The following is a 27,941-nucleotide window of genomic DNA, read 5'->3' as shown; positions in this document are numbered from 1 at the left end:
ATTTTCAAATTAAAGGTCTGAAAGAGACCCATCATCTTAGAGTAAAACTTCAGTTTTATTTATGTTTTATTAGAAACATCGCACAGAGAGGCAGAGCCTTTGGCAAGCACTCATAACCTCGTTTACCTTTCGAAGGTTAGTTTCTCTGGCTATATGCTGTTAGGACCTTTGGCAGAGCCAAGCAGAGCACTGCTGCTGAGAGAAGTGCACATGGCACCGGAAAGCATACTACGTCAGTGGGCTTGCAAATACAGAAGCAAGCCAAGGTTAGCTAGGCAAGTCAATTTTTTCTAGGATTACAGTAAAACGAAGAGCAAAAAAGGCATATCGCTGGATTTGGGTTTCTTCTGTCACAGTTTTCAGTCCTCTCCACCACACAGGTTCAGCAGTGCCCTCTGGTAATCCCCTTTTGTGTCTTGCTGTAAAGCAAGGGAAGAAAAATGCAAAATACATATGAGGAAACAGTCACAAAATATGAAAGCATATTCATTATATTCTAAACCTGTGCGATAGATGATGTTTCACAGTTGAAGCCTTGTTAGCCTGGAGGAGACTATCTGGACTGAGTTTTACTTGGGTGGGAATTGAAATTATTTATCATTCTTGCAATACAAATGCAAGGCCAAGAAATAGAGTAACGCAATAAAGGAAAGCTGAAGGACTTGATTCTGTTCCTTCTCACCGATCACTGCAAAAATCACACATCAACTTCACTATTTTGAAAATTTGCTTATAATCTACAATTGACATCTTCAGCAAAAGATTCTGGCTTAAGATTTTGATGCAACTTCATCTACACAAGGAAGAACGTATCATATGCTGTTGTGAGGGTGGGTAGAACACTAGTTTTTAAAGAGATGCACAAGCTCTTCACCTATGCCCCACGTGAAATAAAACCTAGCACCTATAGCTCCTGCCCAATCAGAGAAATGGACAAAAATCACTCTAGCTAAAAGCCTATTCCTTGGGCACTGAAATGAAAGAGAGCAGCAATTTAGAGGCTCTATTTTCATTCAGCAATCACAGAGCAATTCTGTTTTTTCTTTTCTTTTGGTCTGAGGATAGGGACAGGTGAACAGAATTTTCCTTCATAACACATTAGCTGATTCCGCAGAGCCTACATATACCATCAGGTGGTTGCCAGGAGTTGCATCAGCTGTAGACCGTAAAGTTAAAGGTGGGTTTTTCAATAGTACATGGATAATAACATATTATTCTCACTGCACCCTCTAAAACACCTCCCATGAATTCTAATGGTACAATTAATTCAATGAGGGCTGCTGCAAAGGTTCATACCATTGATGTAAGAGAAAGCTGAAAAACTTACCTGGATGAAATAATAGAGAGATTTTCCGTATTTCCTCTTGAATTCACTCTTAATTTTCAGCATGTCAACCTCGCAGCGGGAGACCATAATCCTGATCAGAACCTTGTCGCGGGTTCCCTTGCCCTACAAGCAGATACACGTTTAGAATTGTAACAGCTGAAATGCGTAAAGGCCACTGTACCTAATGGTAAGGCAGCAAACTACAGGCAACTGCGATGTAGCAATAAAAGATGCAATGAATTAAACCTTCTGACTAAGGCCATTATTACAATCCAGGAATTGGAGCATGAACATATCTTTCTCATCAGCAGTGTTTGACCAACTTCCAGTCACAAATCTAACTACTTAGACTGTAAGCTGCAGTTCTGGTTCGCCAGGAGGTCTTCCTGGTATTGCCCAATGCCTGTCACCAGGCGTTTCTCTTTCATCCCTTTTCTTGAGAAAAATGTTTTGAGGCAAATTTAGTGCCTTATTTTGGCACTTCAGTAAACAGCTTTTTTCTGCTATCAGCTCTTGCTTACCTGCAAAAGATGTGCCTAACTTTGCTAATTATAATCAACTGATCTAATACAGATCATTATTATGAGACCCTTCCCTATCTTTCCATATACCAGATCCATCTGAAAAGATAGTCTAGGCTTGTAACTGTTAAAGAATGCTTTTGAACAATACTAAGTCATTGTTAATTTATTCATGTGTCAGTCACGTGTCATATGAATAAAAGTGCCTAAGGAATCAAAATTTGATGAAACAATGGCAAGAAAAATAATGAGTAGAAAGAAAGAACAGTCTTCCCTACCTTCATGGAATCATACAGTCTGTCTGCAAAATACAGCTGCTTGTTCTGAATGCACTGGACTGAAGAGAGAGATAAGAACAGTTAAACATCCTGCCTATACATGGAATACCAGAACACAGAATCTTGGAGCCATTTTAAAAGACATGATAGGTAGTCAAAATAAGGCTTTCAGGAAAAGTTTCTCTAAAAGGGGACACAGAGAAATTATTTTTACCTGAGTTGTTACTTCAAAGTTGTTTGGCTAAGCTCATGATTGAGCCACAAATGCTCACAATCTGAGAAAGTATCTCCCTCCATCGCTAGTATCATTTCAGAATGCTAGTGCTCCCACACACACATCACAATTCAGTCTTCGTCTTCTATAAGCAACCTCTTTTCTGAAAACACTCATTGTATGCTAATCCATGAGAAGTCTCCCTTTCAAGGTTGAGCTCTGTTTTTTCTCCATTTGCATTACAGAGCTCCCAGTCCACCCTTAGTCTGAAATGGATTTCCCTCTTAAAGAATTTCCTCTTAAAACTGGCGACATCCTTGTCATCTTCATCTCATGCCACAGTACCAGCCTTACAGCCTGCCTCCCCATTTCTGAGAATCCAGCGCCAAATCAGCTCTTTTATTAGCCTCTAGCATCCTCCACTGCCTGTCTTCTCTCACACACACACTACTCTCTCTCCAGTCTATGTCTATATCGAATACTTAATGTGTTCAGCTATAGCTCCAACCTTTTTGTTTGTTTGGGGAAACAAACATTAAGCCTCTATATCAGACAGAAGTGGAACTAACAACAGATAACAAAACACATGCAATTTTATTTTCATCTGGAAAGCAAGTTTTATATTTTGCAGAGGGCAAAAATATGCTACTTCTCAATACCTGTAATATCCTAAAATACACTAGTGGACCCAGTAATGCCAGCACTTCCAGTTTTTTCTCATCCAGCAACACAGAGAACACTGGGCCCTATCATTATCACAATACACTGCAAGAGTACTGAAAAGATCCTATCTAAAGATACTTTTAACTTCAGGGTAACTCACCAAGATTAAGGAAGGCATTCTCCAAATCTCCCTTAACCTCCTTCTTGATGCTCTCCAACATATCATATGGGCTGTAGCTCTTGTACCTCTCAAACACTATCACAAGAAAGAAAACAGATGAAACCAAAACCAGACCAAAACCTGGTAAAAGTAACCACCCAAATCAAAACCAGAGCACAACGCAGAGACATATGATTAAAAAAACCTCTCTCCAAGTCCTTCTGAAAACTTTGTCTTAAGTACAGCCTAAGTTGGTCAGCTGATAGTAACATTCCCATGCTATGGCCTTTTTATTTTCCTTGAACATCTCCATAATCTGGTAAAATACCATCTTAATCCTGCACTAGTATTTTTTTGAAACAGTGATTTAGGCCCTGAAAGTCTTCAAATGGCTTTCCCATGTGCTTCTTATAGCAGTATCAGAGCTGCTTTTGACAGTCTTCACTGTCAGATTTAAACAAAAGATGAAGCTAAGCTACCCTGGGACAGAGGGAAAAGCTAAAGGACTTTTTAAAGTCTCCTGCACCCATGTTTTCTAGATTTGTATCATTTTTGTTCTCAGTGTACAAGACATATAATTGAGCATTGTTACATTTGGGTAAAAAAGAGCTCCACACACACATTCGAACTGTGAGGTTAACACATCCACAGAAATAACTGTATTTTTTGAAAAAAACCCACCAAACCACAAAAACCAAACAAGTAAAAAACCACCTTGGACATGAATTAAGATTTATGAGATCTGCTATGTTTTATGAGTGCTTTTCACACTCATTTCAATCATATCTGGGACAAAATAGTTACCACATTGGTATAATTTTCTCTTATAGTAAAAAAAATAAATCTGTCTCTTGAATAGTACCTTTCTGCAGATGGGGGACACTTCTTTCAGTCATAATGTTAATCCACTTGGGGACATCAGTTCCCTTTCTCTTCACACCAGCATCATAGAGCTCCTGGGGTTAGAATGAAAAGCAAAATCATGAAAATCAGGAGTTACACAAGAAGACATCACAAATGTATATAATTTCCTTACTGGAAAACAAGCACTACTGGAACTATGTCAGTGGGAGAAATACAAAAAGACACATGGTTGGGCAGACTACCAAGGACAAGATCACAGAATGGTAGGGGCTGGAAGGGACCCCTGGAGATCATCTAGTCCAACCCCCCTGCTAGAGCAGGATCACCTAGAGCATGTTGCACACGATTGTGTCCAGGCAGGTTTTGAGTATCTCCAGAGAAGGAGACTCCACAGCCTCTCTGGGCAGCCTGTTCCAGTACTCTGTCACCCTCAAAGTGAAGAAGTTTTTCCTCATGTTGAGATGGAACTTCCTGTGTTCCAGTTTGTGCCCGTTGCCCCTTGTCCTGTCACTGGGCACCACTGAAAAGAGTCTGGCCCCATCCTCTTGATACCAATAACTGTCCTTTAGATATTTATAAGCATTGGTAAGATCTCCTGTCAGTCTTCTCTTCTTCAGATCTATGGATCTAATCTGAAACTAAGACTAATTACTTCGTATCTACCCCTATCTACAGGTTTTACTCTGTATTTAGCTGTTCACCTAAGCAGAACTGCTCTTGACAGATACAGATGTAATAAGCAAGCACTATCAGCCACTAAGTTCAACGGTACTGCTCTCCACCTTACTCAATTACTTGCTTGCAACCTTCACAATGTATGTGTTTCCTCCTGTTAAAGGCTCTCTTTCTCAATATGCCTAAGTGAAATACCAGAGAGCTCCTGTACAGGTACTAGCAGGTAAGTAGCACGTGAAAACTGGTAACTGAAGGTATCAAGATTGCAAGTGGCAGATACCTTGACAGCATGCAAACAGTACTGTGCAAGACAACCTGAACTATACAGGCCTACTTCATAAATGGTTCTCACTCCCATAGCATTTGTACTTTTAATATCCCTAAAAGCTCAATCAACTTAAGACATTTAACGGTCATTACCAGCACTTACCCTAGCATCTTGGTCAATCAGCTCATAATCAATCACAGAGGAATCTTCACACCTTTTGCCCTTCAAACGAGGATAGCAGCATTTAGAAGAGGTTTAATAAACAGTAAGCAGTTTGCTATATACATATTCTTTTCTCTTTGATTTTTGTAATCTGAATTTGCTAAATAAGTAACAGTATGCTCCATCCCCATGTTGCTGTTATGAATGCTGCATTTCTGTCAAAATACTTTGCCCTTCAACATTTGAATATTTTTTTCCCACCAAAAGACAGTGAAAAATACAAGGAAATTTAAGAATGAATCAGAAATCCAATTATTTTACTGGCAGCCATCAGTCAGTTACCAAAGGGCAGACACATTAGGAAAAGTGGAAGAATATGAACAGATCTACCTTGGCCAGGGCAACCATTAGCTTGCGGAAGTCACCAGATGTGTCTGATATAATGTCCTTTTCCAGTTCTGTCTTGTACACTAGAAAACGGAGAATTATTTTCAAGTAAATGGTGTCCTAGAAATACTCTGTTACTAGAAGAACAGCTGCTAATTACTGTGTTTTATGCACATAAACAGCTACAATCTAAGTCACATGGGGAAGACAATGAAAACAAACGCATGCTTGCATACGACAAAACCAACATTGCTACCAGCTAGTCATGAGAGTTCCAATGCAATGAAACTGTCATGGAAAGATAATGGGAAAGCCTGAGGAAGGGAGTATTGTTTTAAGCTTAATATCCTGCTAGATCATTCTTAGCTACCAATGAAAATTTGTTTTGTTTGATAAACATAGCATAGCCTTCTCCACTTGAGGATTTATGACTGGACAACCACGATTATGAGTTAATGCAAAAGACAAAAGCAGTTATGATAAATCAAAGGAATGCTGTGTGTGATTCTGGTCTGGTGTCTAAACATTTTCATTGCTTTCCAAGTGGTAACACTCTATATTGCTACAAAAACGCATTCTCTCTTCAACAGCAACATTCTCTTTGCTGGTAAGTATTGGTTTTTTCGATACCCACCATTAAGACTACATGGGTTTGCTTGCTTGTGCTTTTTGACTTAGCCAGCACCTTACCAGAATTGCTTGACAACTGTCAAGCATTAGCACACAGCAATTTTCTACATTTCAGTCAATTTGTCATGAAGCTAACCTCTGAAGCTCAGGGAAACAAACAGGCACTACACAACTGCACTACTGAATTGCGATAAACCCAATCAGAATGGCCAATATAAAACCACAAGGAATATTAAAGGAAAAGTAATGTTTTTTGAGAATGGATCTTAGATCACTCTTACATCTACTTATAAACAACTAAGAATCATAGCTTCAATCAGATAACATGCTTTAGAAAAGTTGAAAAGCGGAATATATGCTTTTATGAAGTTTTATTTCATGTCTTTTCTGGCAGGTCTACCAAATACACTTACGAGTATGCATCAGTAGATTTCAGATTTACCTACTTATTACACCATTGATCCTAGAATCCATAAATCTAGCATCGTTATTCTGTCATTATGCACAGAATGTACGTAGCTTACAAAAAACCCCCTCAAAATCATTTAGACATGACTCATGAGTAGTAAATGTTCTCCAACACACAAATATTCAGGACACTAGTACAAAATGCTATCTTATGTCCAACTGCCAGAGGATCAAAGCAGATGTTGTGTAAGCGACTCTAATAATCAAATTCACACTGAAGGGAACTTATCCAAGTAACTTTGTGTAAAAACACAGTACATTGAAGCTTTCAAAGTAAACTCACTTTCCCTGTAGACTCTGTTGATTTCACTAAGCTCCTGATTTGTTCGTGAGCAGATGATTTCAATGAGTGTGTCTTCATCAGTTCCCAGACCCTGCAACACACAGATGATTCAGTTAGGTGCTAGAAATGAACACGCACACTTGAATAGTTTAAAAATATTGTACAGACATCTCCTTTCTCTCACTCTAACAGTTTCACAACCATTCAGGGACATTTTTTTGCTAAGTGTGCCTGAGAAACCCCAGATGGTACACTTTTAGTTGCCAAGTCTACTCCAATAGCTTTGAGATCCTGTAGATATTATCTCTGGGCAATGTGCATTTGCTGTGCGTGTTTGTAACACTCAGTGGCCTCCCCACCAGCATAACTGGATGAGGTCAACTTATCACGGCCCATATGCAATTGTTTTCTGTCCATTGAGAGCACAGGAAGAAAATCCGGTTCTTAGCATGCAAACAGGCAACAATCAACTTGTTCTTCCCTGCTTTTCTTCCCCACCTACCTCCATATGAGTCATCCGCTATAAACCCAAAGCCAAGGATGACACCATCATTAGCCTTGGCCTTGTCTCCAAGTCAGCAAAGTTTAAGCATGTTCTGAATTCCAAGCTAATAAATAGCCTCTTTTGAACTGTCCATATTTTCCATCTACTTCACAATGCACAAATACAGATGAAACATTACTATTAGTGATATTAAGAAATAAAAAAGTATTTAGTATGATAAACTAAACATTCAGATTTTATATTTTTTTGAACAAGCTGATTGAATTGAGAGGTCTTATATAGTATTTCAAAGCCACATCTGTGATCAAGGTCAATGAAGAATCAGTACTTTGAACTAAGCTGCCTTACTACTGTTTAAAAAATAATACAGGTATTAGTACTATAACAAAATTACAAACCTCATCAAGATGTATCAGCTATCAATTAAACCTTATAGTAACTCAGATACTCCAACACAGCTTGATCAATGTGCTCTGTACCTTGTTCAATTATTTTATATAGATAAACACCCAAATTAAAATCAATAAATAGCTAACAACACTGCAATATTCTTGTTCCTGGAGAAAGACAGGAAACTCTGAAGGACAGGCTCAGAACAGATGACTAACTTGCATAAGCTGAAGATGCTTCTCTCTTTCCAGTGACCACTGAGAATGTCTAGGTTACTAGCTGGTAAAGCCATCTGGCAGCCAGATGCCTCAGTATTTTGAAAAGAAACTTTTTAAAAAATAACTCCATTGGCGATTTTTTCATTCTGTTTTATTTCTTACCTACAAATGAACCATGTTCATGCTAATCTCATTAGCCTCATCTTCTAGCATCACCAGCAGACAGAAAAAAAACACTCATGCCTCCTGTTAGGATGCTGTTTGTTAAGCCCATCTGTAACACAATGTCATTTGGTATGTGGCAAAACCAGGCATGGTTTGCACAGGACTCCAAGAGAAGTCTGCTGGGCAATATCTTGGGAAAACTTCTCATGCTGCAGTCTTTTAAGTGTGGAAAATGGAGGTAATCATGTGGAAAACTACCCTCTTGGAAAAAGTGTCTCTATTGAAGGAAAAAAATAAATAAATGAGAGGACTAAAGCCAAGCAATTTTATAAAAATAGCTCACAGCTAAGCGAATTAGGAAAAGCTTTCCATAGAGGGGTTCTAATAGGTATGTGGGGAAGAAATGGAGGCTAACAAAATTTAAGATTTTCTAAATTTTTTTTTTAAGTATTTCATAACAATGTGTACCAGAAAAATGATTAACTCCTGAACAATAACTTTGCTTTACTCAACTTTGATTCCCATGTCAGAGCTTATTATGCTCTATGCATCAAGTCAAACTTAAGCTCGGGCAAATTCAGAACATTAGATTAGGTGCTTGGGAGTTGGGAATAGCTGACCTATAGAGAGAATAAGATATTCTACATTTGTGGTTACTCTGAGGTAATGGCTTGGTCTTCGGGCTGTAAATACAGCATAAATGCTATCTAAGTATACAGTCATCCTAAATGTAACATACCAGATGTAAGACAGTAAAAAACCCCAACAAACAAACAAATCAAAACAAACCAAAATCAAACTAATTATGGCTAGCATCTACTTAAACCAGAAGAGGGCAGCATCTGATTAGTCAAAGAAGGGATTTGGCCCACCATTAAAAAGTTACCATCTCCATACTGGGTTGGTTTTTTGGGGATTTTTTTGGGACGGCGGTTTTGTTTGCTTGTTCGTTTTTTAACTCCTTTTTCACAACCTGGAGAAATTAATTAATTGTTTTTTGTCTTGTTCTGAATTGCAACAGACATATTTTAATACTTGGTTTTTTTAATTACTTAAAAAAAAAAAAAACTAGATCAAGAACATTCAGAATGTAAGTGATGATTAGAGATGCAAATTCCCAAACCTTAGTTTACTTAGAAAGGTGAATGCAGTGGCAAGAGCACCCCTCAGTCTGGTTTCAGTGGCCTGCAGAATGGATATTTCTAAACTAGCAATCTATTCCATGCTTGCCTGTGATTGTAAGGGGGCTGAACACAGTGACTCACTGCTGCGCTGTTTCTCCAAAGACTGCTTTTGATGCCCCATCCTCCTCCTCCTTGTGTTCTACTCAGTGGCAGGTTTGGTACTGGATGTTCTTTCAAGATCAGTGATTTGACCCAATAACTGGAAACTACTCTTTAAGCCTATAAATGCTAGCAGAGGATTTAATGGCTCCAGCTAACAGCTGCTCTCTTAATGGTTTTTTGTACTATGAACCTGTACACTGTTTTTAAAAGCAGTCAGCAAAGCAGCAACCAGCCAAAGCAGCCTATCAGTTATTCCTGACCTGATGAAAATTATTTTTTCCTTAAAGAGAGGATTTAATTAACAGTTTAAAATCACATGGTTCCAGAATTTCTCTCATTTTGGATGCCTTGCAGCTGGATTCTTAATCTGTAGTACTAAAAAAAATATAATAATCAGTGGATATGTTTGAAAACTGTGGCCTTGGATATGAAGTCCATACTCATTCTTGAGACAGAGATATCAGACTATCATACTTGAATTTCAAAGCTCATTTACCTTCATGGCAGCTTTCAATTCAGAGGCATCATACTGTGCTGGTGTCTTCAGCAAGCCCAAGATCACTGCCTCCAAATGACCTGATAGAGCAGACTTGAGCGCTGCAGAAAGTTCCTGTAAAAAAGGAGGAATGATGGAAGAAAAAAAATTAAAGCTCACTTCTGATCTCCAGAGCCTGTAGTGCTTTAAGCTTCCAAGCCTGCAACAGTGTTTCTTACACAATTGACGAGGAAACAGAACATAAAGAGCTTTTCTTTTGTGAAAGCCTAAGAAAGAAATTAGGGCAAAGGAATTTTTTCCTCATCCTTTGAAAATAAGAAGAAATCCACTGGTGGCTGACTGGGAAGCATGGTGCAGACACATCTGAACAGCTCCGCTCCAGTCTTGAAGCACTGACTCTTTGTTGGAGCTAATAAGCACAGCTGGATCTGAGTCTGACTCCCTGCGGTCAGTGCTTCTCCATCATACTCCCACAATTTTCCCAGTAGCACTGTATTATTTGCGTTTTTCCTATTATCCCAGCCCTTTACTAGCTGAGACATCGGAAAATTGACTGCACAGTTATTCCACTGCACAAGCCCAGTTCCCAAACATCTAGCTGAAGAGAAAAAATCGCCCCTGAGCACAGAAAGATTATCTCTGCCTTCAAGGAAACTATCAGAAGTGTGTAGCCAAAGTCTCTATTGTTACTTGTCAGTCAATCCTAGAGAAAGAAACAGTCAGGTATGTTCACTTCACAGGATGCATGCAAACCTGTAGCAAATAAAGTCAGAGGCATGTCATCTTGTATGGGTTTCAGATGCAACTTGAATAATCCTAATATCAGCTTCATTGTAGCATAGTTACAAAGTTGAAATCCCCGGGATCAAGTCTGGGGCTCCCACAGATCAACGTATTCCCTAAACTGAAGTTAAGTCTGTAGCATTCAGAAGAGAATTGCTGCATTTCAGTTGCTGGTTTTTACACTAACAATCTGTGAGCTTGAGGGGCAAGGGAAAGGGGGGAAAGAAAGTGATCTCAGCAAAATTGCAGAGAAGTTTGTACCAGAGAGATAAAGAGCCAAGGCACTTAGTTCGCTTCCAGAGTCACCCATTTAATCCAGGGCACTTATACATGCTAATACTGTATGCACTGACTGCCATGGACTGATCGAGATAGTAAATGGGGGTTTTGGGCATCTAGCTGCTTTAGTTTAAGAAAGATTTTAATACAATAACTCAATTTTGGCTACAATTTCCCATCATTTATTTGTGTGAAAACAGCTTCTTCAGATATCAGCTGAAAGAGCAAAGATACCGCATAGCTTTACAACAAATTTCAGGACGATGCCATGAATTCCAATTAGCTGAGTGAAATTTTTGCAATCTTTGCACTTTGGTGTGAAGGCTGAAGGAAATATAAATCACTACAGTAGGATTTACCAAAATAACTGCAACAAAACACCTCAAACTGAAACAAACACCTGCTCTCATATTAGCAGACTTCTGGAGAAATAAGATCATCTCCTGCCACCAGGAAAGCAGCGTCTCCACTCTGCCATTCTCTGCCACAGCTAGGAGCACTCTAAGAGAGAAGTGGGAAGCAGGCAACTGACAGATACCGTTAATTTATAAATAGCAAAGAGAAAAAGTTTTACTAAGTGTTCCAAATGAGCATTTGGATATTAGCAGTTCATTTCAAAGTTGGAGATTATTGGCGGCAGTTAGGACTGACCAGACACATACACCATACACATGCAGAACCCCCAGTATTCACTGGTAGCTCCATTAACACTGGAGATGGGGAAAAATTGCATAGATCAAATATCGTTCCTCAAGATTACCAGTAGTTCCTATTAGATGCAGCTCAACTCAAAGGAGTGAAAATAGAAGTAGATCTGCGACTTTTTTAAAATTCTAATGATCTATTGAGAAATCCTGCAACACACAAAACGAGCAGCCTAGTACAAAACAAGACACTGCCAAAGAAATCTGCACAACCTGTTGCCAAAGAAAATCATGAGATACTGTCCCTAGAAGATACACTTACATGTCTTTTCACATCCTACTTCCTCCTCTCTTGCCATTCATTATTTTATTTCACCGAGTGGTTTTTACTGCAAATTTCCATTGTTTCTACAGACTCTTTTATTCTTTGGCACTTGTTAAACTTAATAAATTCAGTTTGCTCTTGGGTCACAGAAAGGAAAAAAGGTGAGAGGAATATTTAGATGAAAAAAAATTTGCAGATTTTCTTGACTGTGCATTTTTGCAGCCGTGCAAAACATGTAACAAAGCTTTAAGTGACACATTTCACTATTAGGGTCCACTTATATGCACGATTCTCCCAGTGCCCACAGGGTGTGACTGCCAGGGTGCAGACGTGTGCACGCATGCATGCATCCAACTTGTGTGTGCTTCTGCATGTGCCTATATCAGCCATGCATAAAAGTTGATGAATTTCCAAAATTTAACTCTAGATTTACATTTGGTTTCAGATGAGGATTCTGGGCTGCTATTGGAGGACTACCATTTGGGGTCTGGCAAACCTGAAAGAGATACATTCATCACAATTCTAACTCTATACAAGTTTCCTCTTTTTTGTGGGCATAAAACTTCAATTATGGTAAGATTCTCAAAACTTCAAAAGTCAAGAGAGCAGCTCTTGCCTTCCAGATAGCAAGACTCATTATGCAGAATTCTGCACACCTTATACAGATTTCTCTCCATCAACAGATCAGTACCTAAGGTATTTCTGACAGGATAATATCTAATCATAGTTCAACTGATTATATCACTTTGTTCCACATCCGCAGCGTTTGTAGCACAACTGACTGCAGCCTCTTCTCATTTAAGCTAGCTCTGTGAACAGAAACAGAATACTTTCCTTATGCTGAGCTGTCTTAAGCAAAAAAAATTAAAAAAAAAGTCAATCCCCTAAAGCATCTCCCTTTCATCTCTTCCTTCAAACTGAGACATTTCATATCAATGGCTTTTCACTATCATTTAACATATTTCACCAGGGATTCCTGTGGCTGACTGATGTGTCACCCATTGTGATTTCTGGAGGTGCTAGGAAACCACCGTCTCCAACAGATTTCAGTCCCAGTTGCGCATACTCAACAAATTTGGAAGTCCCACCAGTCCTAAACTGTGACAGCACAAAGTAGATACATCTTTAATTTCAGAGAAAAGATAAACCAAATAATAATTATCTCCAGTTTACATCCAGTTAACTGTGAAACATGCAAGCCCTAAAAATCTAACTGTCCACAAGAAAAATATTCAATAGTTGGTATTTCTTCGTATTTTGCTACCTTTTTTGTTCTCCTCTGATAGGCAAAAGCAATATCCTGCCTCTGTTCATTGCTGCGGTTTGTCAGGATGTTGATGATGGTGACCTCATCCACACCTACAAAGACATAAGACAAAGAGTTAAAAAAGCTTTCTTGTTACTGTTCTCTTTGTATTAATATGTTCTCTGACATGCAAAACATAGTGTATGTGCTATCTGGGGCAGAGCCCAACAGCTCTCATCAGTCAGTGTATGTCATGTCCTGGCTTTGGAGAAAGGGCAACCAATTATGGCCCAAATTTTTGATGTGATGCAGACCTTTACGTAGACAGGCATGCATACACCTCAACAAAGTCTAGTTTGTGACCAGCTTTGTGACCTCTGTTTTCTGCTTCACATGTGTATCCGTGTTCAGTCGCTCAGTATTCTGCAAAAAGTTGCTCAAAAACACAGGCTTTAAAACTGACATGAGCTTGAACTTACTAAAGCCTGCCCTGTCATATTGGTAGAGTGTTTTCAATTAAGGCTTCTTAATAAAGCAGTTATATTTTCTATTTAACCCACAGTCACTTAACTATCACTCCAAACATAAAAATGGGAAAACAAAGCAGTATATTTCATTCTCTCAGCAGCTCAGAGGCTCGGAAGACAGAAGGGGTTTTTGACACTGGAAGAACTATGTATGTGCTACTTTTTGAAATCATCAAAGATCCATCCTGAGTTTTAACTAGCATGCCTAGAGGACTTGGATGCTCAAACTCCCAACCTATCTTTTAAGTGAACTACATATCAGTAAACTGCAGGATGAACGCAAGGAGATGATTAAGACTTATTCTAAGTTAAAAGTCAAAGCATGCATCTAGGGTTAGATACTCTGGCTGTCAACAGAACCTAATGCAAACCACAGCTTTAGATCCTGTAGTGGTCATTAATACAGCTCAATGCATATAGAGAAAAAGCTTTTATGTTGTACAGGAAGCAGGATTTCCAGATGTTATTTCCTAGATACAGCTACTTGCTACTCTATGTTCTTTCCAATGCAGGCAGCATCTTGTGATTTTTCTACTTGCCCCTGCCCACTGCAACTAACTTGCACTTCAGATTCCCTCTCAGTTTCTCCATTTCACTTGCTGCTTTCAAACTGTATTCTCCTCAATTTGTATTCTTTGGATTAGCACAGTTCTTCCTCTGATCACAATCCTCATGCAGCTTGGTCTTGGCAACTCAAAAGATATCCCAGAGCCTGGTTGGACCGGAGGCTCTTGAGCTTCTTGAGATGAACCTGGAACATCTGACTTATCTCTGTAATCAAATCGTAGGTGGTTGAAATTTCCAAAGGCCTGAGTGAGGACACACTAGCTTGCTCAAGTAAAATCTCATTTTGATTTTAATTTTCTTACTCTGTTTAAGAGAGCAAACACAATTATGTTTTTGTAGGATGACTACAATCTTTTTCTTAAAATGCTTTGTAAAAGGATGCAAGTGAAAGAATTTGAGTCCCCTTCCCCAGTTCTCCAATGCACACTTGTGTCTGTATCACTCAATTCAGCGCCTAGGTAAAATGTCCATTTGTACTTCATGTAGGTGATTGGTTAACCGAAGCTGTCTGGACATACCATTCAAAAACAGGTGGAGAGTGTGCCAGAGTCACAGCCAGAAGTGACGTCCAGATAATAAAGTCTTCCAAACAGAAGAGTTAGCATAGCTTATGAATGGATGGACAGAGGAAACAGTTAGAACGGCTCTCGTTGTTATGCTCAAATATCAAGCTAACCTATAGCTATGCTGTGTAACCATTTGTTTTGGACTATTTCCAGACTGACTGGATGAAGCTTAGAAGAGGCAAAACTATTTCTAAATATTGCACATTTAGTACAGTGCATATTCTTCTGTAACAGAAGATGATGTGTACCTGGTTATTTTTTCTGGTGACTTGCATGCCAGGTTTTGAACCAAATAGGTGGCTCTAATCTAGAGGTCAGAACAAGCCCAGAGTTTTGACTTGGTCTCTTCATTTACTACAAGTATTATGAATAGCTTCTTTCACATTTGCACACATATCAGTGTAAACGATGATTTTTTTGATAAAAACCAGAAAGTAAGGACCGGATCAGCAGCTACTAGCAGGACTCAGATCCCTGCCAGAATCCATCTACATTTATTTTCCTTATTACCCAAAGCAACCTCACAGCAACTTGAAACAAAGGACTGCAACGGATATTACAAAATTAATCATATAAAGTGTGAATGTTGCAAAAGACCTTTTAGCCCCTAGGTACAGAATCTAAAATGATGAGTCAAATCCAGAATTCCTTTCTCCCTCTTCACCACATTTTTCATGATGAGATACTGTACTTGATAGCCTTATGTCCTTAGCTCATGCTGAGGCAGACCTACATCAGTGCTTATTCATACGAGCTTGGCCTGAAAAGTCACAAGGCCCTGCAAAGCATCATATGTCTTAGTTACAAATTTTGGTTTGAAAACATGCTGACTGTACATTTCAGCCATAATCTAGTCCTGCACAATTTAAAGTGTTCCCATTTTATAAAAGAAAACAAATTCTCCCAGTCCAGAAATGGCCACAGACACACACACAGACATTGGGCCTTTCAGCTGTCGCAGGGCCACAGCATAAGCCAATGTCTTAAGCTTTTAAATAAATTTTAAATTTCAATCATTCTTGGCATTCAGAAATGGCAAATGACATTTTCAAGTTTTATCACAATTGTGATAGATTAGAAGCCTGCAAATGACTGCACCCAAGTTTCTTATTCATATGCTTTGTGGATGGAAATATGAAGTTAACTCATTGCTCTGGCATTTAACGGAAAATAAATGCTTGTACTTCACACTTGGGAATCATGCTGCATGGACAGGATGCTGACTCACATCTGCTGAGGTGGGGTGGAGCAGGAGAGGAGCTCAAACATTTTTCTTTGTTGTTCACTAAAATCTCTAGAAGTTTCAGGGTAATGAAACAAAAGTTTATTTCCAAATTTATTCTGGGTGGGCAGATTTTATCAGTGCATTTCTATCAATGGGCAACTCAAAATTAGACGTTGGGGCTCACAATTCTTTTTTAAAACAAGAAAATTCCTTGCAGATGGAAATGTATTTGATGGGGGGGGAAAACATATCTTAAAAAAACCCCTTCTGATTAATAACAACTTTTCTTCTGAAAGAGACAATCTGTTGCATTGGTAAGATCGCAGTGTTATGGCTCAATCAGCAAAAAAAGAGGAAATTAACATAACCAAAACGATCAGTTAGCGTTTTTAATTTTTTGGTTTAAAAGACACTGTACTTGAATTTCTATGGGCCAAAACAACAGCACCAGCATTGTTCTGAACAAAACGGATGACACAGTGTCATGGTTTCACCCCAGCAAGTAAGCACTGTGCAGCCACTCTCTCACTCCTCCCCCACCAAGGGGATGAGGAAGAGAATGGAAAAAAAAACTCATGGGGTTGAGATAAAGACAGTTTAATAGGATAACAAAGGTAGAGAAGATGAATGGTAGTAATAACAACAATAACAATAATATGAGCTGTGTGGTGCTTAGTTGCCAGCTGGGGTTAAACCATGACACATGGGTTTGAGATACCAGGAGTCCTTTATCCTGTAAAAAGCCCCCCAAATGCTTCTTATGTCCATGTTTTTTTGAAGCTGTTTACATCACTGCTTGTAAAAAAACAACTATTGTCTGGATTATTCAGAATTTTCTTTTGAAAAAAAACCCTCACAACTATTTTAAAGAGTTCATGTCTCAGCAAATTTTCTGAATTAGCAGATGAAAATATCCTGTAACCAAGCATTCAAAGTACAAGGAAACAGTACCTGGAAGAAGGGTCCTAACACTCTTGTGCTTTATTTCCCCCAGGAATACTTCCTTTGAGAGAGTCTTTATGGTACAAGATTCAGTATTGAAACCATAAAGAGATTCTCCCCTTTAAAGCCACCTTCCCAAAAAATCTCCTGGACAACAAGCTAATAAGCAGAGATAAACTCAATCTTATAAACACACAGGTCCATGAATAAGTTTCCCTATTATTTGTTCAAAGAGCTGGGAATCATCTCTCCAACAAAATGTTTCCACGTATCTTAAAACCAAACTCAGCAAACCACTTATCTTTGCTGGAAGAAAGTGAAAAAACAACATGAGCCTGGCTTTCCTGACTGGAAAAGCTTTTGTACTGCCTAGTACATTGCAATTTCATTTTGCATTAACTAACAGCTTGAGTGTTAAAATGTGTAAGTTTGTACCTATCCTGAAAGTCTCATGGTATATTTGACATGTTGAGATTTGCCCTATAGTCAGAGCTGTAAAAAATTATTAAGTCTAGACAAAACTCTACATACATACAAAGCATCTTCTGCCAAATGTGACACTCCCCTCTTGCAAGAGGATTTTTTTTAAAATAAAAACAAACCATAAAATGATTCAAAATCAGAACTGAACCTACTTTAATGAACAAACAAGGTATTTCTACAGTTAAATTAAGAAATCTTGCGAAAAGAATCCTCATTCTTGTTAGGGAGGGGCAATATTTCACATTTTCTCGCAAGTCAAACATGTGCTTTGTTGGCACTGAGGGAAGACTCTGCATTTCTTTCTGATGAAAAACTGTTTGGCTTTTAAACTTCTCCCTCTCCTGACATGTAGGCAAAAGACTTGTCAGTTCCAGCTAAGCCCAGCTGCTGCTTCTCTGGCTTGGAGGAAGTCTGGAAAGTATGGCACACCCTTTCTTTGTTACAGAGCAGGACAAGGACAGAGGATCGCTGCCGTGGGAGTACCACCAAGGTATTACTCCCGAGTTGTAGTTCAGTCTCCCTGCCCTCCTGACTGTTTCAGGCTGTTCCATGCAGCTGCATCTCTGCCCTGCTCCATCACAGTCTCCTACCGGCCAGTGGAAGTGGTGGATCGTGGTACTGACATAAGGAGATGGAAGCCCACCTGAGAGCCTGGCTCACAGAAGCAGAGGACTTTCACATTGCCCTACCCCTGAAATACTGCAACATCATTTCAGAAACTAGATTCTGTTGTTTCTAGGACTTTTTTTGACCTCAAATTAATACAAGACACATGAGCATTTAGTTCAAAACCCAGGAGAAAAATGTTCAAACCATCCCTATTCAGCTTTCTGAAGAGCTGAAAGGAAGAAGAAATGTCCAATCCCATAATCCAGGAGAAATCTGCGATTCAGAGCTTGGTCCCAAATCACTGCCACAGAAGTTGACACTTTATTCTCAGTGGCAGAAAAGTAGTAGAATTTGAAGTACTAGTGAATCAAGAGAAAAAAGTGGACATTTTCAGTGATAACAACTCCTAAGTTCAAAAGCATATTCAAAGCATGCATTTACAAAGTTCAAATCTTTACTCAGTCAAGATTTCATCAGTGAGGTCTGAGAAATACAACATGTCCTAAAATAGGTATCTTAGAATAAGGATATTAAAATGTTGGTCTTGAGACACAGTACTTTTTTTTTTTTTTTTAATTCTATCTTACAAATAGAATCAAAGCCACAGCCCATGTTCCTCACCTTTGGTCTTGATGGCTGTTTCCAGGGCTGCAGCATCCCGGTCAGCATCAAAATTTGAGTAGGCTTTAACTGTGGCATATGCACTTGGTGGGAGAGAATGCTAGAAGAAAAAGAAGAAAAACCACCTCAAAGTTAAATCATGTAATCCCGTCCTTGCTGCAGTTAATAAAACATGTGCCTCTTGGTGAACTGGTATTTAGCCAAGTTTTTAAATACAAGAACTACCATCAGGTACCTGTGAAAACAGAATTCTGCTAAAAGTCACTGAACTCGGTCCAGAAATCCACTCCCAGCCATGCCTATTATAACAAAGAATATATGCAAATAGATATATTACTGCAGCAAAAACCTAACACATTCTAAGTTTACTCACTAAACCTCAATATTCTAAAATCTGGAGTTATCTGGCTAGATCTGAAGGAAATTGACTACAGAAAGCTAATTCAAAGAAAGTCTAACTATCTGCCATGAAAGTCTGAAGTATTTTAGATTTGAAGCCGATGCTTTACTTTGGATTATGGGCTACAATTAAAAAAAAGTAGAGGGAGATGGAAAATTAACAATGAGTAAGTCAAAACATGTTTTGTGCCCTATCTCATGGACTTTAAAGGTAACACCAAAAAATCTTTTTAACCCTACGGTTCTAGAATACAGCAGTGATTTACAATCTCCTTTTAAAACTACGCCTGCAGATACTTGGTTTAAGTAGCACGATGCTAACAAAACCAAATGAAATTTCAAATTACCTCTGCTAAGAATAAGAGGATTTGCAGGTAAATTCAGTTAGTAAACAGCTGCAACATTTTAGAAGTTACCAGTTTTTATCAGATTTATTATTGTCCTGTGCTGAGGATTACAGCTTCAAACAGGAGGTCACCAGAATTCAACTCTTAGCTGCTTCAGTGTAAGCTAACAGTTTAGCTTGTATCACGACCTTCCATGGGCAGGTTAAACTAAACCACAGGCTTTCATATAAATAGCTGAGAAATATTCACAAATCCCAGTCTGCTGAGTTCAATTTAGAGACCTAAACCTCTGGCAGAAAGGTGTAGTGACTAACACCTGAAATTGTCATAGGTGTTTCCTAGGTGAATGAATGACTAAGCTTTCTTGGTAAAGATCCCTGGAAATTTTTGTTTCAGTCCTTAACTCCAACAGAAAGCCAGGTTCATAAACAAGACTAAGCTATCTTAATATCCCTGGAGGATCTTTATCATGCAAATTGTTAAAAGGAGGACAAATTTTAAGCAAAAAATTCCATGTTTTTTGACTACATTTGACTCTATCCTGTAGAGGTCACACTGTCCTGAACAGATTCCTCTGGCAGCAACCACTGTACCTTCTTGAGACAGTCTGTGTTATGCTGTGGAGAATGTCAAGTCAAAAAAACACCAATAAACTGAACCATTCTTTCTTTTGTCTCTTACCATCAGCTCAGCCTAGCAAAGTGGCCCCAGTTTGGCCCACAGCCACACCACAAAACACAGCCTTTCCTGTGAGCAGATCAAATTGCTAACAGAAACAGTAAATGGAGATGTGCAATGCAGCCTCAGAGAAATCTGTGTGCCTGAAAGATTCCTAAACCAAAGCCCATTAGTATACACAATCATGTGTCACTTCTATCTAATTAACCAGCACTGCTAGACAATCTGAAGCAAGTCACCTGGTGAGCTTAGCAGAGTTGGGTACCTCTCCTTTCACCCAGCTCTAAGTATTTTCCAAGTCTTTTGGACAGAGTATTTTACTGCAAGATGGTATCATACACTGAGAAAATACATAGCATATTTGAAATTTGGGAGCCATCTTTCCCTCTGTCTTTCCACCCAATGCATGCAACAAGTTGGATTCAGATCCTCTGATGCTGGCCAAAAGACCCAGGAAATGCCATGTACATACATACACCCAGGAAAGACAGAAACTTTCTGCCAGCTACTCTGCGAGTAAATGGACCATCTTAAAATTCAGCATCCACAAAGATTATGCTTTACTCTCTCAGGTGACTGTCTCGAGTACTTCAGTGGAGTAGACACAGGTCTTATCAGGGTGATTATTCTACCTATGAAAAACAGCCATTTAAATTCCAGACTATGTGGTCTCAAATTACTCTGGTACACTCCTGTACCACAGTACTGCTACTGTATGTTTTCAGAAAAGAGAGTTTTTCCAACTGGCTTTCCATTTAGTTCAATACAAAATTTTCCAGGATGTGGGAGTAAAAGTCCAGCTAGTACATAACTACACAAGCAGTCTCAGCCAGACCAAAGCAGAGAAAGATTTTTTTTTTTTTTTCCTCTCCCCACATATCTAGCATGCTTCAGAGGTCCTTCAACTGGTTTACTTCCTCTGATCTTGATAAATTCAATCCTATTGGGAAGAGCAGAACACAAGAGAGAAGCATATTTCACTGACAGGAAAGCTGAAGAGGCTTAATTTCTTCTAAAAAAACCAAGGACCCTTTCAAGATATCTACATCTCAGTATTCCCTGTCCTCAAAAAAATCATCAGTAACTTGACATCATCTGACAAGTAACCTACAAAGTCTAGACTAAAATATAGGCTTCCAATTCTCAGTGCAAAGATGGAGCACATCATGAAGCTAGAACTTTGTTACAGAATCTTTCTATACTCTCTTGTGGATAGATGCAGAAAATGCAAGTATAGATTAACTTCAGCACAACTCCCTCCTTTCCTTAAAGGAAGGAGAAGATAATACCAGGCTGAAGCAAGCAAGTCAGTTTCTTCATTCTGAAGCCAATCAATTGCTGTACCACTGATGTACAACACACAAATTCCTTATTGCACAAGACAGGAATTGGGTTCAGCTGCAACCATTCTATACCCTCAAGGTTAAAAACTTCTTTTGAGAAAAATGGGTAGTTGAACTGTGTTTAACATCAGTTAACCTGCTGAATCATTGCTTAGGGGAACTGGGCAAATCCTTTATGCAAACTAGCTACTCAATAATTCTGGCTTCCAACACAGAATCTACAGAACAAACCAACTGCCTGATATTTCTTACACTCTATGGCAGGATTTCTGATGAAAATGCTGCCATGGAACAGTATTCAAATTTGACTTTTGCAACTACTCACAAGCATCATGGAAGAAACATTTCTGCCCTTGAGAATAGATTGCTCAAATATTTCAAAAGTAAGTCTCCATTGAAACAAACACAACCAAGAAATCTGAAGAGTTGACTGCTTTTGCAGTACAAAATCAGCTTTGCTACTTATCTACAATGCACTGGCCAGTTCTTTGCAACAGCTCTTTCGCAAAGATCATATGGTATAACTTATTTTGCAACAAGTAACGAAAATAGGCAAAAAGTTTGCCTGTACCGAGCTCAGATCTAGTTACTGGCTATAAAATTTAAAAATATAGCAAATTTATAAGGAATATGATGGAATAATGCATGGGTAGGATTCGCTTCCTCTTCAGTGACAATCACAGAACCACAAATTCATGGCACAATACCGTGACACTGCACTGGTAACCCTACCATCTATTGTTGCAACATAAAAAATCAGAGAAAGAGAGTGTGGTTTTCTGGTATTTCGATAAAACTATCAGGCAAGTGCAGATGTGGTGGAAAATACACAATCAAACCCAAGATTCTTTATGCTTTTATAAGAGAAAGTGAGAAAATAGCTTTTTCAAGAGGCAGTTTGGTTTTGGTGACAACCATTGCAGGAATAAGATCCCCAATATTTTAATTCCCATTAAGTAACATTCTCAATTTTTAATTGAGGAAAAAGAAAAAGAAAACTTGGAAGGTATCAGCAAAACCGAACACATTTCCATCTTCTCTTATCATCTTTAACTCACCTGTTCCTTTGGAAGAAAAAGGGACCACGGATGCAAACTAGCCCTCCAGTTTGTCCTGTGATCTCTTTAATACAGCCCAGCACATGAATACTACTCATGCTGCTGGTCAGTTAGAAGAACTGTCATTAAATCTAGTCACCTCATATAATTGTCCTGTGGTTTACAACTGCTTTGTGACTGAAAACTGATCACTGCTAACTCGGTTTTTAGTCAATGTAAGTTTAAGTAGAAGAGATACATGGAATCTTGTAAACTGTACAGGTCAGTACAATTGTTGGTAGAGAGTCCTGTAAAAGAAACAAGATGTGGTATTTAAGTAAAACAAACTTTTCTTGTTTAGATAATAATACTTACATCTCCTTCAAGGCTGAGCTTGCTTAAAATTTCATGGACAGTAGACATCTTGAAAGAATGCTGGAGGAAGAGAAAAAACAACAACAAAACAAATAGACTTAAATATATGTACAATTACATCAGCGTGTTGTATAGTCCTGAAACGCTGCAGCACTGAAAGTGACATACTCCAATGAATCTGCTAATCCCAAGCAAGAAAGCAGATTTCAGACTTTCCAAGCCACACCACCATTAATAATGCAACAGTGAGAGGTCTTCATTCTATTGTACAGTAAAAATTTATCTTCACTCCTTAAAGAAACCCATTTCTTCTGCATTTTAAATACTTATACTTAGGAACTAGAGAATCTCTACCTTAGAAACAGAATCAACTGAACTTACAACTCAGTACCAGGAAAACTGTGCAGAAATGTTATAGCCTGGTCCAGCTCAAAGCCAAAAAGCAGGAACAAACAGCATTTAAATCAGATGCTCAATTCCTCAAGTACTCATGGAATATGTTGAAACTATATTCACACAGACATTTTATAAAATCACAATGCCGTTCAATCTTTAATCCTGGACACAGGCCACAAACACCTCTAATATTATATGGTTTTGTAGTGACTCCCCAGTAATAAGAATCACAAGACAAGCTACAAACACCAGTTAGTAACATGATCGCCAGATACTAGGTAAGAAAGACTCTCTTAAAATTGTAACTCTAAAAGTAAGAGCCGTTGAGGCAAGATAATCAATATCGTGGGTCCATTGCCAGAACCTGTATAACATGTTGCTAGCATATATACAGAAAACCAGGAAAAAAATCCAACCCTGAGATAGGTTATACACATTGCAGAAATGAATGCTGATGTGATATGCTTACGTTACAACACCCTGCCTTTTTTCAGCTCTGGTTTCTGGTCAGGGAAGTTCGCCAGAGCTGTATTACTGTTTTACTGGAAGGGTCTCTCAACTCAGGAGGGAATTTTTTCCAAAGGTTGTAAGCCAGAGCCAACACTTAAGAGGCTTGATGCATTCCCAAAACTTTGCTCTCAAATTCCTGAAAATACTGAAAGGACACACATTGCCACTCACATTACCTTCTAGTCATCCAGGGAACAAACATTATTTTGCCTGTTGAAACTAAAGCTTGTTTCTCAGGAACTCTGCAATCAAGTTGTAGAGATCATTATCAAATGGGGAAAAGAGCTGGCTTGAAGAGAGGCAGAAGAAACAGCACAGCAACACTTCAAGACCAGTGACATTCCACTAACGAGTAACTGAGCCTGGAACAAAAATTGCACTATTTTCAGCCTCACAGGGTGCCACTCCCTTCACTTCCACGCTGTCACCAGTTCCCCCAATCCAGCTCATAGATACCATGCCCTCCGAGCCAACTCCCAGCTATTCTGCAGCCAGTCCTGGGTATGTCCTTTCAACTGGTTTTCAGATTCTCTTTTTATTCTCCATCAGTCACTCTGCTGATGGTATTGGGGCTTTCTCAGGAAAGCAGTACTAGCTACCCAGGCAAATTTCCCAGACCAACCAAACTCCTCTCCATTCAATGGTCCATCTGAAACCAAGGGCTCAGAGAACCACCTACAAGTTTGAAATAGCTTAATACTGAAGATTTGGTTGAAATTCTAGGAGTAGTGTTTATTTTTTGGTTTAACTCCTGTAAGCCTCCCATACATCAAGAGAAAAGCTAAGAAATCCTTACTTTTAGCAGATATAGCAAGTGTTATGAAAATAAAATGCAGAAACACAATTACATGGCTTTTGTAGCGTAACTGCCATAATCACACATTTCCCCACTTAGAATACAGAAAGAAAACCTTTCATCTTCTGAAGCAACCTAGGTGTAAGTAACAAAAGCAACTTTACTTCAAGTAAAAATTAAGATCCCAGGGGAGGAAAAATAAGACAGAGAATTAAAATCACAGTCATGTATCAACTTATTTGAGAATAAATCTTTTTCAGAGCAAAAATCCAACCAGCCCTTTAAAGACAGGCTGCAGAAGTTGTAATAAGCTGCTACCTGCTATTGGCACTATTAACCATGCTGGTTAGAGAGGGATGATATATTACTGAGTTATGAAATTCTTAATGTTTACTCTTAATAAAAAGTACCTAACACAATGAGACCTTTGTACTCTGACAGCATTACAACCAATAGCAAAGATGAGCAACTGAAGGCCTTTAGTCTTGTCACAAAGAACTAAAAAACACCTGTGAAAGCTGAAGCAAAGCAACTGCAGTATAATCTTTCACAAAACAATCACTGAACAGCTTTTTGCAAGACTCCCATTTCTAAATGAATTAAAACCCACATTGAATCAAGCTTGTTGGAACAAAAAACTTGAACAGAGTCCAGGAATAGAACACGCACACCCTCACGTAGACCTGGAACTGGGAGGTTCATATCATCAGCACACAACAATGCTATAGCAACCGACCGCCCATCAGCAGCAAGCTGGCAAAAGAAAAAAATGGGAGTTTTTGCAAGAATCTCTACTCAGAGAACAAACGCATCTCTTGTCACACCCTGCTTTGTAAGGCACTCATATTTGAGAACAGACTCTCACTGTTCTCTGATGGACTGGTTTTATCTGATGTAGTTTTGACAAGCTCTGGGTGTGTTTGAACATGTAAATAGAAAATACTTGCACTAACTTGTTCTTCCTTACACTGGAAAGAATCAACCTTCCAGCTGTAAACTAATACTTTGATATCTTAATGCAAGTTTCTACAACTGGTTTTCCTCCTAAATCCACATTACATAATCATGAATCATAACATTATTCTACTAAAAGAGATAGCATCTGTTTTGACCTCGACCCCCACAGTAATCACTGGTTTGCAAATCTGTTATTACATTGGGCCTAGTCTACGTTCAGTACGTTATCCCCGTAACTTTGGTGACAGAAGAGCGTGTGTTTAAAAGTAGCCCTGTATCACCATTCCCAGGGGCAGCTCACGTACATTACAGCAGAAAAAAATCATGTGATCCATGGCAAAAAGTGTCAGGTATGCACAAACAACTACATTGCTCAATAAGCAGAGTTAGCATTTTAAGAAGCACTTATCATACTCTTGTAGACAGAGATTGAGTAAAGGGTGTTCTCAGACACCTGAGCCAAGGAAACGGCATCCCCAGAATGAGAGAATGGAAACTCTTTCACTTGGAGCACATTTGTGTCAGGTCTCCAAAAACTAGGGCAAGGCCTGGCAACAGAGGAGATGAGGGAGAGCAAGGAAGATACACAAAATCTGGTGTAAACAAAATAAGGACTCAAAATCATTCATTTATATACAGTGCTAACCACAAGTACAAATGATACAGGCTGTATCTCCCCAAATCACCCAATAAGGTTTAGCACATCATTTAAAGCACCACGTAGAGGAAAAAAATTAGTTTTAAAGAAAAGGATACCAAAACCCATTAAATCAGGCTACCACAAACAGATTTTTAACCATTCTCTTCCATAGACGCTGCTCATAACCCAGGAGACATTCCATTCCAGGAAGGTACTATGCACATACAAAATTAAGGACTTTTATTTGTTCAAATTAAAGTTCTTCTCACTTCAGAAACTTTCCAAGCTTTTTTTTTTCTTTTTAAATCAAGGCAATTCATTCCATTCATTAGCTAATGGAAACTACACTCATTAGGGCTGCTTATCACAACTAGCTCCACCAACAGAAGGCACACATAGGGATGGATGACTCACAGGCACAGAGGTTCCAAAAGACTCTTTCACTCTTGACCTATATGTCGGGTCTGCACATCTCTGTGCAGATACAGCATTTGAAGACAAACATAAGAACAACTAACATTGAACAGAATTAAAGCTGCCACGTATAAGAACACAACTCACTTCTGCATGACTATCCTGAAATCATCTCACTTTTCTTCCAGTTAAAATACATAGCAACATTCCTTCGCCCTACCTCCCCCTCCTCACTCGAGAAGGAAGTGGTGTCCAGGCTGCTGACTCACAATCCAAAAAGCAGCAGCAAGACCTCAGTATTTCTACTCATGGCCGGGGCCGGGTGGGAGAGCCGTGCCCAAGCCTGGCTCTGCGAGCAAGACACCGCAGAGGCTGCCTGGCACGCCGCGGGTGAGAGCGAAGGCAGACCTCGGGTAAGCATTGGCTCCCCGGAACATTCCCTGTACAAGGGCTGCTCTTCTGCCCGTGCCAGCGGCTGCATCTGCCGGCGCCGGCAGCCGCAGCCACACCCTGGCAGAGAAGGGAAGGGGCCGCTGCCTCAGGCCGAGCCCGGCGGGGCCGCTCAGGCGGGCTCAGGGCTCCGCCTTGCCTGCTAGAGTAACTCCAGCCTCGCTACAGCTGCATGAACACCACCGCCTTCAACGGCCGGCGAGGCTGGCCGGCACAGCCTGCATCTCTGGGAGGCTCCGGGCTGAAAAGTGAATTTACAGGATAATCACTAGTCCAGCTAAGCCTAACGTCGTGTACCTTAACGAGGAGAAGATAAGAGTACGTGGGGAAGTTTCAGGAAGTTTGGGACCAGTTCCTCTTTTCCGAGAGCTGCCGCCACACCCTGCGTTGGTTTGGTGCGGGGCGCACGAAGCTCTCCGGGGGCAGACTCGCCCTTCAAGGCCGCCGATTGCAACGGGAAGCCGAGCACAAAAAAGTAACGGGCAGGTAAAGCCGAAGAGGAGAAAAGCGCGGGGCGTTGGAGCGCCGCGGCCGCACCGTGCCACCGCCCCGCGCCCGCTCCGCTCCCGCTGGAGAAGCGGCTACGGCGGCCCGACACCCGCCCGCACCCCCGGCCCGGCCCCCGGGGCTACCGTTTCCCCCCCGCTCCGTGCCGCGATGGCGGGGCCGGGACGTCCGACGACGGCTCACCTGGCCGGGGCGGGCAGGGAAGCTCTGGCGACGGCTCTGGCGGCGGCTGGGGCCAGCAGCGGCCCCGGGCGGGGTTTTGTAGGGCCGGGCGGGCCCTCCCCGCCCCGGTGCCCCCCCTGGCCCCCGCAGCGC

The 27,941-nt window shown here is 39.9% G+C and overlaps 1 protein-coding gene across 1 annotated transcript; it reads right to left on the bottom strand.

Annotated features, from left to right (window-relative positions):
• Nucleotides 1-36: 36 nt before the first annotated feature.
• ANXA2 (annexin A2) lies at nt 37-27,941 on the bottom strand. Its single transcript, XM_054837379.1, has 13 exons — nt 27,810-27,941; nt 22,957-23,016; nt 18,778-18,877; nt 13,256-13,350; nt 9,961-10,074; nt 6,901-6,991; nt 5,523-5,602; nt 5,133-5,192; nt 4,026-4,119; nt 3,164-3,259; nt 2,127-2,185; nt 1,328-1,450; nt 37-419 (listed from the first exon to the last, which is right to left on the bottom strand). Exons 2-13 carry the CDS (start codon nt 23,002-23,004, stop codon nt 360-362), a joined length of 1,020 nt encoding a protein of 339 aa, XP_054693354.1. The 5' UTR covers nt 23,005-23,016; nt 27,810-27,941; the 3' UTR covers nt 37-359.

Source organism: Grus americana, chromosome 10 (assembly GCF_028858705.1).
Source record: "Grus americana isolate bGruAme1 chromosome 10, bGruAme1.mat, whole genome shotgun sequence".
Taxonomy (NCBI): domain Eukaryota; kingdom Metazoa; phylum Chordata; class Aves; order Gruiformes; family Gruidae; genus Grus; species Grus americana.
This window is presented reverse-complemented; position numbering and strand designations above follow the sequence as displayed.